Raw genomic sequence first — 14077 nt, 5'->3', positions numbered from 1 at the left:
AGAATAGTCTAACTTCAATAGTAGATAAACCTGAGGGGTTTTGGTTCGTTTGATAAATGTCCGAATAGAGGCAGGATGATTGAGAGACGGTTGTCTTATAATATATTAAGAACTAGATAGGATACAGGAATAACATTAACAGGATGAATCTGGGTGGTAACTGGTAAGTCACACAAGGTAGTTTAGTATAGGTTACTATTGACGATCACGAGAACGCCGGAGTCAGGCGACGTCCAGTGACGCTATACAGGTTATGACCACATGATGACTAGGCTTGCCTACGATTGACTGACACTGAAGGTCTAGTCGAAGAGCTTATATACGCGGAGACCCGCGAATAGTGATATCACAGAAGGTGACGTAAGACAAACTAATGACATCATAAGAATACAACCTGACCGAAGCAGTTGCATGGTTGAACTAGTATAAGATAAGGTTGACCCATCAGAAGCCCATTTTTGCTGATGTAGTTAGTTGTTTGCCTGTGACGTCATGGACATGGGCATTTTATAACCATTCACCGAGATGCGATCAAACCAGTCAACCAATCCGTCATGGGAACTGACGGGTTTGCTTACGTTTCTCGATCTACGTGACGTACCAAGAAAGCTGAACTGAAAGACGAAACTTCTCCTGGGTCAACCTTATATAATTCAACCATGAGCAGTTGTTTGTTGCTGTCGTGCGCCCGAACCTAGAGTTTGGAAACGTCGTGTGGTCACTGAAATATGAAAAAGGACAAAATTTAATAGAGAGTGTTCAAAGACGCGCAACAAGGATAGTTCCGGGCTTGAAAGGTGGATCCTATGAGGAAAGATTATGAAGCTTATGAGCCTCAGATATCGACGTCTGCGTGGGGACCTCGTTGAAGCATACAAGTATAGTCATGGCTTTCATTTTTAGGTGGCACTCGCTAGTGTTGCCACCTAAACCGAAGTGTTGACACAGCTTCGTGTCAAAATTTGAGTGTACTCGTTATGGGCAAAACTGAATTTGGATGCACTCGTCTTGGATAAAATTGAAGGACCAAATCATCATAAAAAACTCGAGAGTTACATTTTCATAAAAAAGGCCCAAAACGGACAAAAAGGCCAAATGAAATTTTTCAGGCCAAAGCATTTCAAAAAAGGCCACATTTGCGAAATTTGGCCTGAAAAAGGCCCATCTGGCAACACTGATAAGGTTGACCCATCAGAAGCCCATTTTTGCGGATGTAGTTAGTTGTTGGCCTGTGACGGGTCGCCTGCCGAAGACCACAACTTCCCTGGATGTAATGGACCATCATGATTCCTGCCTTCCGGAACGTAGCCTTCAACACTTTGAGCCGTCCGTATCTAGGCCGTGGGTCGAACCAGCCCTCGGTCGAACGGCCACTTGTCGAAGGACGATAAATTTTGGAACAGAACTATGCTATCTGAAACCTAACCTCAGATGCGGTGAACGTAAAATTACGTAATTTAACGATGCCAGGAAGTCAGATTCGATCCGCGGCCTGGTGGTGCACGGCAGGTGGTTGTCAAGGCCGGAAGAGGACAAAGCCGAGTGGTGCACGGCTGAATGGTGTAGGTCCGGAGAGATCAAAGGCGTTAGATTCAGGGCTTATTGGTGCACAATATTTGTGGTGCAAGGCTGCGCTCCCGCCTGTGACGTCAGTGACGTCATGGGCATTGTTTAACCATTCATCGAGATGCGATCAAACCAGTCAACCAATCCGTCATGGGAATGACGGGTTTGCTTACGTTTCTCGATCTACGTGACGTACCAAGAAAGCTGAACTGAAAGACGGAACTTCTCGTAGGTCAACCCATGGTTGAACCATGGGTCAACCTTATATAGTTCAACCATGAGCAGTTGTTTGTTGCTGTCGTGCGCCCGAACCTAGAGTTTGGAAACGTCGTGTGGTCACCGAAATATGAAAAGGACAAAAATTTAATAGAGAGTGTTCAAAGACGCGCAACAAGGATAGTTCCGGGCTTGAAAGGTGGATCCTATGAGGAAAGATTATGAAGCTTCCAAGCCTCTGATATCGACGTGTGCGTGGGGACCTCGTTGAAGCATACAAGTGTACTCATGGCTTATACAAGGTCCCAGAAGGATTACTAGAATTTGAAACATGAATCAACACCAGGGGCCACGGCTATAAACTAAAAGAACTGCGTTATAACACGTCCATGCGACAAAATTTCTCATCGCTTCTAGTCACCGACTTGTCTAGTGGCCCAGTGGTTAAAGTTTACCAAGATTGGCGCAGTAAAGTACCAAGATTGGCGCAGAGAGGCACGGGTTCGATCCCAGCTATGTGCGCCAGTTTGTGGTCAGAATCGGCAAGGAGGGCGGGCGGTTAAGCATAGCAGAATTGTAGCAGTGAGTTGCGAGTTCGAGACCGCAAAAATGTTGTGAATGTTCTGCGATGTTAAGAATCGGCGACAGGCCTACGGCCTAATAACGCTGAAACCGCTATTTTTACTATTATTATTATTATGTGGAACAGCCTCCCTGATAGCATCGTTGACGCTCCGAGTATGAACGCCTTCAAAAACAGACTAGAGGAAGCTATGCAGAGCATATGTCCAGTCTTAAAATGCCTAACAAATTACGGACCAGGCAATAAGTATAGCAGCTATCTCAATCAATCGTCAGTTATGGAAAGATCGGGTTCCAAAGGCCGGATCCCTTGTGAAACAAGTCACGAAAAATTCAAGAATCGGCAACAGGCCATGGGCCCATTTTCGTCAATGCCGACACTTCTATTCTATTCTATAACTCACGAATTGAATGAAGGCGAAATTTAAAAAATTATTACGATCTAAACATCGCAGTTAGGTCCTTAGAATACGTGTACCAAGTTTCATCGAGCTACGTTCACTTTGGGAGATTTTTTATTACGGGAGACCAAATTCCTTGTTCATTGAATTTGGAGATTGGCCGTGAGACCGGCCGCGTAAATATGCCCGAGACCTTTCTGGGCCCTGGGCAGGACTGCCTCAGTCTGGACTTGAAAGCTAGTTTTTAAGGCGCCAGTCGCACAGTCTTATAACAGAAAAAGGCCTTTAGCGTGGGCCCGCCCAGCTCTGAACCTGCGCTACACCAGCTTTAAATCTGCGCTTCATGCAACCTTTAATTCAAAAACTCGGAAACTCTTTATTCGCTCAATTCGTAGCCGATGATTACGAAATCAAGTACTTGATTTTTCATGCATATGGCGCATTGGCTACAATTTTTTTACCATGTTTCCTCCACCTCCTTTGCATATAAAACGGTGCAAAAACGTTACGGACAAATTTCTGTCCCACAGGCGTGTGCAAACGGACGAATTCAGCCACTCGGGAACGCTTTATTCTCTTACTTTTGGTAGAAAGATCTCTTATAATCAGATATGGTACCGTTGTCACATGGATATGGTAAATCACAAAATCATTCGTGAACTGTCTTCTGATAATTAAAAGATTGTCGGATTTTTTCCTCGACAAAAAGAGGATTTAAGTCTATAACGAAACTATTCACGTTGCTCAATTGTTTTCTTTCAGAGGTGCGCCAGCTGTCGAAGTTTACAGTATTGTGGTGGGTTGCAAAAATGACGGGTCGGGGTGAAATGAATCCTCGTGGTAAGTTCGAGCATGCTATCATCAGAATTTTAATTTTGTTAATAAATTGGTCATATTCCAATTGTTGGAGTGATTTATAATTCTTTGATGCATACGTTGCAGTTGCAGCCATTGCTAAGAAGAAGAGGAGACGGAACAAGAATGCTCTGAAAGGGTTACCCAAAAACAAACCCCCACAAGTTGTCAAGAAAAAATCTGAAAATCAAAATGGACCTCCTATGGAAAGGTTAGTTTAGTGTAATTTCCAAGTTTAATCATATTCTTTACCATTAATTCTATCTTTCCATTGCCTGCATTAGGCCCTGCAAATAGTGCAAAGCTGAAAGACTCTTCAACTGCTTTTTAAGTTTGAAAATATGTTTTGTTTTGGTGGCAAATTTTTGGCTGATGGATTGAATCATGACCAAGACCAACTGAACAAGACTGGAAAAGTTTTACTTTTCAATAAAATTTTGTGGTTTCACTGGCAGATCTTTTAAATTATTTTGTAAACTTACAACCTTAACCAATTTTCAACAACTAGATTGCAAATAGCCTAATTCTTCATGACTTCATCTAATGCTGGATTGAAATCTAGTCTGGAAAAGTCCTATTTTTGTCTGAAATATCGCGGCTCTAATATCATATAATTTCAGTAGGTATGAAGTCTCGCGGCTCGAATGTCATAAATTTTTGTTTGATTGAAAAAAATCGCTGTTTGCACTTCGCAAACATGTCATTTCATAAAATTTTCAACTTCCGCAATCCGCATTGCTTTACGGTTTCCGCCAAAAATATCTTGCAGAAAAAACATAAACATCGTAATGTAAACAAATAAACAAAACATTTGTTGAAGATCGCGCATAGTTGCGGTCATGTCAAAGCGGTCAGACTGTATATTAACACGTGCTGAACTTACAGTAGAGACAAATTTTATTGTTGCCGTTTGACTGTTTAAGGGTAAAATTAGAGATTTGGGGTAACACGTGCATAAACTTTGTAAATAAATTCGCATTCGCACCTCGTAAATGGCTTTTCATGGCCGAGATATGGAATTCACGGCTCGGTGAAATAGAATCACGGCTCGTAGAAATTGAATCACGGCTGGCAAATCCATAAAACCACGGCTCGAAAAATTCAGTCGCGGCTTGCCAAGTAGATATATTCCATACTAGATTGAAATTTCCCTACATATGAATGAAAATTTCCAGCTCCAAAGTGACAAAATTGTCAGTAACAGTACATGTGGAATTTCACAGCCTGACTTTGCACATCTGTCAACAATTAAATAGTTGGTATTTATGCAGACTTTGCAAGCAGCATCACCAAAATATGGATTTTTAGCCCAAAGCACCACCAGCCAAGCAGACATTTTCAAGAACTTCAATTCTCTTCAATATTTAATACACTTCTACCTGTCCAATCAATCAGAAATTTTGCACACATGCGTGTAGTTGGAGACAATGCATGAACACAATAAATTGCCATAATAAATAATTTTGAAAATTTACAAAATTTTGATATCTTGAAAAAATTTTCAAAAATAATTTTTTTCAGTATATGAAAATAAAATAAGAAATTCATTGTATATGTGTAACATCCAAGACACTTGATTGTTCAGAAGTATTGCCTTTAAAAAGTATTTTTTAAACGCATATTATTTAGCAACAGCAGTGCTCACACTGGACCTTGTATACACCCAATGCTTACACCAAGTATATATATAATTATACCTAGCTCCTTGTATGTCAGAATGTGAGTCAGTGATAGGGCTTATAGCCTCATGTAGGTGGGATTAATCCATGGAAAAAAGCACCATCCATAGTATGGCATGAATGCAGAATAAGACAAAAAGCCTGTGCATGCTGGTCAATTGTAACAGTTTCTAAGGCCCATGAATAATTCCTTTTGTAAACATTGAGGAAAATGAATGAAATAATTTTGCCTACAATTTTCAAAAATGATCTGCAGATGAAACAATTTTTCTGTCACAATTTTTTTTGCTACAATTTTTTTAAGATTTTGCCCAATAATCAAAATAGAAGTTGCTATGCAGAGTTCGGCAATTATCACAATTGCTTCACGGTTGACTTTTGAAATCATTGGTAAAAATTTACTGTTTTTCTCATTTATTTTCTTAAGAAATTAGACAATGGACATATGAACTGTAAAAGTGGCCAAATTAACAGGCATTTTTGTGAAATTTATGAGTGCTTCCATCAAATTTTCCAGTTAGGTGGCCTTTCAGCTCAAAATATAAGCATCAGCTATCTTCAAATGAATTGGTGTTCATGATCAATGACAAACTGTGGATTGATCAATCAACACCATTATTTCTGCTTGTTTTGCTTAGTCTCTACCATGGTCAGAGATTGTAATCTACACGTGTCCATGCCACTCCTTGCATATTGGCCATATTGATCGTAATGTGCTACGAGCCCATGTCCATACCAATCATTGAACATTTGCCTAATTGGTATAATGCATTTACCGGTATGTCTGTACTGGTTATTGTGCATTAGCCACATTGATTGCAATTTGCTGGCTGCTGTGTCAATAATTGTGCCTTGGCCATATTAATTGTTAATCTCGATCTATTGAGAAGTGTAACTGTCAACTGCTGCCTGCCTTCTTTGTACCTTGGCATCTGTGTGACAATGAATTTGGCTTCTTTGACCTATTTTGTACCATACTTTAAAGTCTGGAGATTGGGATTTTAGGCCCTAGGTGTCACCACACCAGTATTACCAAGGATTTATTGCCAGAAATGGCCAAACCTTGAAGATTTTTTGCCTGCAATACATTTCATATAAGGAATGTGTTAGCAAGATCTTCTGAAAACATAGATTTTGATGCTGAGTTTTCACCAAAGAACATTAAATATTTTCCCACTCTCAGCACCCTGGGATTTAGGAAGCCCTGGTAATTTATGAACAAATGCCCTTGTATGTCATATTCAAGTTGAAAATCTGAAACTAGATTCTAGTCACATGTTCAGGTGGTTCAGCCAATTTTTTTGGAACTGATGAAGTTCCCAGGCTGGGTTGCAAGATAGAAAATTTTTACTGTCAACTGGGGTGACTTCGGCACCACTACAACACAAACAAATGACAGCAAAACAAAATAATAAATGTTGGCCAAAGTGACTGGGGTGACTTTGGCCAACGTTTATTATTTTGTTATGCTGCCCTTTGTTTCTGTTGTGGTGGCTGAAGTCACCCCAGTTGATGGTACTAACTTTGAAATCTCCTGGCCTAAGAGAGTATATAGGTTAACTTGTGACTGAAATTTTGGGGCTGTTTGGGCAAACTCATTTGCCAAAGTGTGTATAGTCTCTGACTCTAAGAAAACAATATTCAGTTTTTCCCATATACTTTGAAGAATTGCATCTAAAACTGTGAAATTAATGCTAAGCCTAGCAAATACTACTAGTGTATGTGGTCAAAAATGACCAGACTTGCAATGCTAGTAGTTTTTAGTTAGGAAGCTAAATGCAAAAATAAACACGTGTTGAATTATTCCCAGGGTTGAAATTATCATTGATCATTTAGTTTACGAAGGGCTCACATAAAATAATTACAAAAAATGTGTATAAGTTTGTTTATTTATTCAGCAATGATGACAGAAATTGTTTGATTAGCACTCCAGAATTTAGACAAAATCAGTAAACTTGCAATGGAGACATAGTGATTTCTGGTGGTCAATTTTTTTATTTGATTGACATATAATAAGTCCTGAATGCCTGTAGAACAAGTTGGAGGACCTAGAAATGTCTAGATAATTTTTAATTGGTGTACTGTTTTTCTACCTTGAATTGGCATTGGTTGTTTTTAGAGTCCCTGATTATATATATCATACAAAATATCTTAATTTACCCTAGAAATGGCAACAAGAACATTTCTCTTCATTTATGAGCCAATTAAGCTTATGATAATGTATATATATATTTATGCTTTTGTCAACCCAATCAAACATTAACAAACAAAATATATATTTATGTTTTTTTGTCAAACAACCCAGCTATACTAATTCAGTCATTGCTTAGGATAATTTGGCTGTTCAGAATTTCATGAAATTACGCATTCAAAAACCCTCATATTTTTGATAAATCAAAATCATGACATTGAAATCATGAAATTTCATACCTACCTAAAACATGTGATATTATTTATTATAAGAAATAGTATTTCTCCAATCTAGGCTCATGGTGAAATACTTTCAATCATTTCAGAATCCCATGACAATCCCAGGCAATTTTGTTAACAATTAAATAGGATATATGGTAATTTAGCTATCGGTAATCATGTGTCATCTAAAATGGCAGGAAAGCTCTCATTGCTGCTTGGATGGTAAATATATTTGATGTCTGCCGTCAATCTGGAAATTACACACCACCATTCCTGGAATTATAGCCTGATTTTGCAGCCCCAAAAATGGCAGGGAAGCTCTACTAGCAGCCATTTCAAACTTTAGGCTTAACATCTTATGTACCGTAAAATGGGGTAACTTAGACCGGCGGGGTAACTTAGACCACTTTTTGTTTTTTTTACAAAAACCCCCACAACTCAAAAACTATTTGACATAGAAAAATTTTGTCAATGGGCATTAAAGGCCTAATACTGAGGCTTGGTCTAAGTTACCCCAAGAGCTGGGGTAACAAAGACCACCACTTTTTTTGAAATTACATAAAGACTATGAGAGGCATGAGCCAGCAATTCATGGTGAGTGAAGCTAGAGTATAGACCTGTATTTTACATGTTTCAAATCAAGTTTTATTTAGCTAGTAAAAAAATGGCATCATTTATAAAAATAAAAGTGGTCTAAGTTACCCCATTTTACGGTAGGTATGTTGATGCTGATATTCATGTTACTACTTGTTGGTTTATGTTAGGAGTCCATCAGAGAAAGGTCAGCAAAAATGTCTTATGCCACCATGCCGCATGGCTAGAACTGTACTACCATGTTTGGAGCCACAAGATCTCTACTCGATGAATTATCTTCTATCTCATTGTTAACACAAAGGTGCACAATCTTGTGTGAAAAATCAGGCATAAGGCACCAATGGAAATGGTGCCTTATGCCTTGTAAAATGTAGTGCTCCAGACAATTTCACCTACTTATATTGAAAATGTAGAAAATTTACAAATTTTTGTCAGTACCTGTGGAATAATTCTTCAACCTATTATTTTGGCTAATATTGAAGATTGCTGCAGGATCCTCTCGTTATCAAAAATGATGAGAGTTGCAAGATTTTAGTAAAAAGTAGAAATTTTCAAATCTTTGTTGCCACCTGGAAAGTAGAAATGTTTCATGCCTGGTTATGAAGATGCTTGAAGTAAAGTTAAGAAAAGTCGTAATTTTTAATGAAATATGGTAACTTTCAAGTCCAAATTAGTGCTCTTGTTGCTCAGTATAATCCAGTTTTATCAACAATGATGAACTAGGGCAGTTAGTTAATGTCGATGCCACATCCATTGGCAGGAAGATACACTAGGTTAAGGTTAAGATACACTAGGTTCTAGGTTGCACTAGAAATTAATACAGTAGTCTCTTTCTCAATCCACACAAATTGCAATAGAAACATTCACTTTACTGAGTCAATGTATGGTGATTAGGATATAATGTGTAAGTGTATATCAGTTATGTTTTTATTGACAATGCTGCAAATCTTCATTGCCAATTGCCCTCTATGCAGAGTTTGATAATTGTATTGCCTGGATTAGGATTATAGGACTAAAATGCTGGAATTGGGAGTGTGTTGACCTGCAATAAGACTCCAGATTGGTCATCCAACAAATGCAATACACATTCATTCAATCAAAAAATATAACCGAGTAAAAATTTGTATTTACCTTTAGGAGCTTGAACATTCAGCCAACAAGGTACTATTCATTACAATACAATATATTCAATTGGGAAACCTCTTTATGCATTCTAAAAAGTAATAGCAAAGATACAAAACATTCAGCTTGTTTATCTTGGCCTTCTGCTCCTCCAACCCACTCATCAAAATTTTACTCCATAAATCCTTCTACATCTTATTTTCCCCCCATTTGTTTTTCTCTTACTCTATACCAACTGTACTCTGTATTGTCACCACCCATTTGTCTCATGGCCTAATGGGCCTTTAGCTTACCCGTGCCAGTATTATTAAGGATTTTTTGCTGAAATTTCCTTAAACTTAAAATTTTTTTCCATAAAATACATACAAAGTGATAGAGAGAGAGAGATGTGTTGTCTAAATCTCCTGAATAAATAGATTTTATGCAGATGTGTCTCCAAATATCTTCATATATTTGCTCACTCTCTGCTCAATTTTCCTATTGCTTCATAAGCTATAAACTAGTTGCTCCAAAAATGCAGTCCTATCTTTGGAAAGTGGATATATTCTGCACCTGATGTGTATCAAGCTTTTTTGAAAAATGTGTACATTATAAGTAGTAAAATTATATTATAACAATTGTTGATTAAGTGGGGCATAGGTATTTGAACCGTGGGATTAAAAATTTATCAAAACAATTGAGTGACTTCCAAGCCATGTAAGTCCAATGCAAAGTTTCCAATTTGAGTTGCAAATATCATGTTAATAACTTGTTTCAATGAAGACTAAAAATTAGGAGGACGGTGGCAGCAGATGGCTGACATCTGTTAACCAAATGAAATTGATCAAGTGACTGTCGCTGACATGCAAGACTTTAGATGACAAGTTAAACAAAATGTAGATATACCATACACACTATTAAACTGCATTCAAACGGTGATCAACTTGTCTAAGTTTAAATAGCAGTTGATAACTATGACCTTCATACTGACTTGAGTAATAGCTTGTGCTTGAGAGATAATTGCTTTTAAAAGATCAATCAGTTCTTCCTTTTACTTAAAGCTATACTCTGCTTGAAGGCTCCTGATGTCAAGCTAGTGCTTGCTTAATTAAATAAACTCTAGCATAAAAGTAAAGTGATTTAAGTCTTATTCAACCAAGACAAGCTGGGACTCTTGAACTTATTAAGAAATTTATTCATTTTGCTTTATTTCAAATTATGTAGTAATTCCTTTTATTTTATGAATTTGGCAGCTATGTAAAGAAAATATTACTAGTGCGAGTGAATGAAATATTTTATCAGCTTATCTGATCCTTGAGATTCAAGTTCTTGTTAACAGCTTTATTTTCTCTGCATGTGCGAAACATTAATAAGTTCCTAGACTTCCCTTGAAAACCTCGTAAAACGTAAGCGTTAAGAGTATAAGATGAGAAACCAGCATAGCGAATATATATGCGTTGTTACAGATAAAATGCAGGAGCTGTTGAATCGGCATATGCGGCATTTTTGCTATCGGAAATCATGGACATGCGTAACGCCACGCTTACCTCATTAGGTGCGAGGGTTATTTACATATCCTGACTCCTGGGTGGGCAGAGCGACATTGTGGGCGTCCCAAGCTTTACGATTTATTCTGTCACTCATTCGCCATTTTTTATCACATTCGTAAAGAATAATTTGAAAGACGCTGTTTAGGATTTGGTCCTGCATTTGTATGAAGTTTATTTTTATAGGTCTGAGTATTTTATTTCTACCTTGGTCCGAACTTCCCTTGATATTTCTTCATTGTTGCTGAGGAGTCGCGTAGGTGCATCTGTACCCTTATTTCCTGCTAGGCGATAGTGGCCTTATCTGGCAAAAGGCAGAGCAGCGTGCCGCCGGTCGCTGGTGTGTCGTCGTGTATAAAATTATGTGTACACATATAATTATCAAACATATTTCACAAAAGAATGTGAATATTTTTCTAAAACTAGACGTGCTTGAGAAAAGACAGTCAGTTTTGAATTCATCAGCAAAAATGATTTCCAACCCATACAAAATGATCTCAGAACCATTTTCTCTACTGACCAGTGTAACCGCTCACGAAGCATGCACCAAAGCGTCCACCAAAATGTGTCTTTCACTGGGCTGCACTCCGTCACCGGAAGCTGAGCTCAGCCATCATCATTGGCTCTAAACACACTACACGCTCTTGAATTTGCTGCTTCACCGAACACTGTAATTGTGCCTCCTCTGCTAATGACAGCGTCCGCTCCTAGCCCACTTCTGCGGCGCGTCTGCATGCCGCTCTCCTGTTATTGATTCATCATGCGGGCGGTCCAATTGCACCTATTTCTTTGCTTCGTGGTACTGATAAGCTTACGCGAAATTCAGGCCTTTGGAAAAAAGTTATCGTGTATTTGGATTGTATTTCACAGTAATTTGTTTTTTTTCGACTGTATACTAGTTCACTGAAGGGTACAGTATTTTTTTCTCTGCGTTGAGTATCCAAAACGCAAGCTTATTGAGTACAGAATCTGAATGATGTTCAAGTATTTATGAGCGACATATTTACCTACTACACTGTTAGAAAAAACGGTCCCACCGGCATCCTAGTGGCCGGTCGCCCCGTGAAAATAAACTGTTTCGCCGTTTATATCAGATGTTTTACGGATTTCTGGTGTTAAATTGGAATAAAAACGGTGAAACGGTGTTTCTTTTCACGTGCCGACCGGCCACTGAAACGCCGGTAATACCGTTAACGGTCATTTTTCTAACAGTGTACTGTTGATATCTGTTAATGTACAAAAACCGCATCTAGTGATAACAACGAGCACCAGTTCTGCTAAGTATTTTCAGTTTGTTATGAAGGCAAGCATCATTATACGGCTTATCAGTGGTCTATTGATAGCTCAATTTATGCTATTAATTACCTCCGCTGATTGACAACTATCGACAAGAGTGCTCCATGCGGGAGCATTGCTAGAGCCGCGTCAGTCACGTTATAATTGCCGGGATTACAGCTCAGCAGTGCTGAATTAGCGCTCAGCAGGGCGGAGGCCTACTCCCAGTCATGGTTTCGCTGTCCCGCCCTTTGTTTTCAATACATTCAAGGCTCAGGTGGCAGCATTGTGGCCTCACAATCATTGTTGCCGAGTTATTTCAACGCCGCTCTGTCTTTGTATTTGAGCAAGATTTTTCAATATTTTCATAGTTTATTTGCATACTCAAAGCGTTTTTTAATTTTTTGTGCAATATGGTTGAATTTTTTATCATGTTCTCGGAAAATATGCGTAACGATGATCTCAAGAGGTCATGCTATGTTTAATAGTGTGATGCCATTCCCAAAATTCTCTGTTATCTCATGCAGTCATTGTGGACACTATCGGTTGTGATTTGGACATGCGGTGCCCATCAATGTCGTGTTCATTCATGACCGAGCCCTGCTGTGGTATCGCCGTGGCTGTCAGTACAGGTGTCGCACTGCGTCCATTACATGCTGGGCCATCAGGACTGAGTACTTGGATACAGTGTAATGTCTTTGTCGCAGTTACAGTCTCATTTCTGACTGGGAACATTCTGAGCATTTGTGATTGTATTGACAGGATGTTTGGGTGCCGTGTTGTGTCAGGGTCACAGTACATCGCGAGTCTCATTTCTGACAAGGAATATTCTGAGCTTTTTTTTTATTGACGGTAATGACCGTGCATTTTGGTACTATGTTGAAACAGGATTACTGTTAAGTTACAGTGTTGTATCATTCATGGTCACTGTTACAATGCGAGTCTTATTCTGGACTTGAAATATTTTGAGCCTTTGAGACCCTAAATATATAATGTACACTCGAAACTTGGTAATATTTGTTCGTCTTTTTCGTTGATTTACACTAACCATGCATTCTTTTTTGTTTTAATTTACGTACCTATCGTAGCTGCCTGATTTTGTGGACATATTATCACTATTGCATCTTCGACACAAATTATTTTAAATGTTTTGAATATGACCAAATTCTCGGCTACAAGGTGGATTTCGGTTAGTTGAACGAGTTAAATTCCCAACATTTTTCGTAGGTTTTGGGCATGTTTTCTGTGGTTCCCGAACAAACGTTTCATGGCGCCTTGTGTAACTCAATTTTTCTTGTTGCAGGTAAGGTCGCTGACATCACTCATGCCACTGCAGCGTCATTCATGGCAAATGTGTAAGTGTTAAAATGTTATTCAGAGACCGCGGTTGTGGTCTTTTTGAAATTTGTGGTAGTGAAAGAACGAATATCGTTGAAATTCGTCTGATGAAAAAGGTAGTAATTTTTCGGTGCAGCGCATTCTAGTAATTTAAAATTCTCTATATGGTATGAATTGATTGAATTGCCTCTATTAATCAATGATGACAATTTATGTTTATAATAATGCAGATGTTTGCGATTGAATCATATAAGTATAATATTGCTTATTGTTTTTAGCACGAGTGTGAACTTTCTACTTCTGACGCGTGTTCAAGTTGCTAGCTAAAGTAATTTGTATCCTACGTTTATGGCATACATAGTTGGGCCTAGTTAATACTAAGTTAACCTAAAACTTTCTGTTGACGATGAACTTGGTCGCTTGTAATTCAATAATTACTTGTCAAAAATGGTCTATGCCGTTGCACGATTTGTCTTACCTCTAACGTGAACAATTCAACTAAACTAACGCG

The 14077-nt window shown here is 38.5% G+C and overlaps 1 protein-coding gene across 2 annotated transcripts in view; it reads left to right on the top strand.

The window, feature by feature from the left end:
* Window positions 1-3521: 3521 nt before the first annotated feature.
* Window positions 3522-14077, top strand: part of LOC108668158 (SRSF protein kinase 3) — a 93295-nt gene continuing 82739 nt past the window's right edge. For both annotated transcript variants that reach the window (XM_018155320.2, XM_018155319.2), the window contains exons 1-2: window positions 3522-3605; window positions 3708-3831. In XM_018155320.2, the coding sequence (XP_018010809.1) occupies window positions 3575-3605; window positions 3708-3831 (155 nt within the window). In that variant the 5' untranslated portion in view covers window positions 3522-3574. The remainder of the gene's footprint in view (window positions 3606-3707; window positions 3832-14077) is intronic.

The sequence above is a fragment of the Hyalella azteca genome, unplaced genomic scaffold, assembly GCF_000764305.2.
Source record: "Hyalella azteca isolate HAZT.00-mixed unplaced genomic scaffold, Hazt_2.0.2 contig11647, whole genome shotgun sequence".
Lineage (NCBI taxonomy): Eukaryota > Metazoa > Arthropoda > Malacostraca > Amphipoda > Hyalellidae > Hyalella > Hyalella azteca.
The sequence above is the reverse complement of the archived record's forward strand: the minus strand, read 5'-3'. Positions and strand labels throughout refer to the sequence as shown.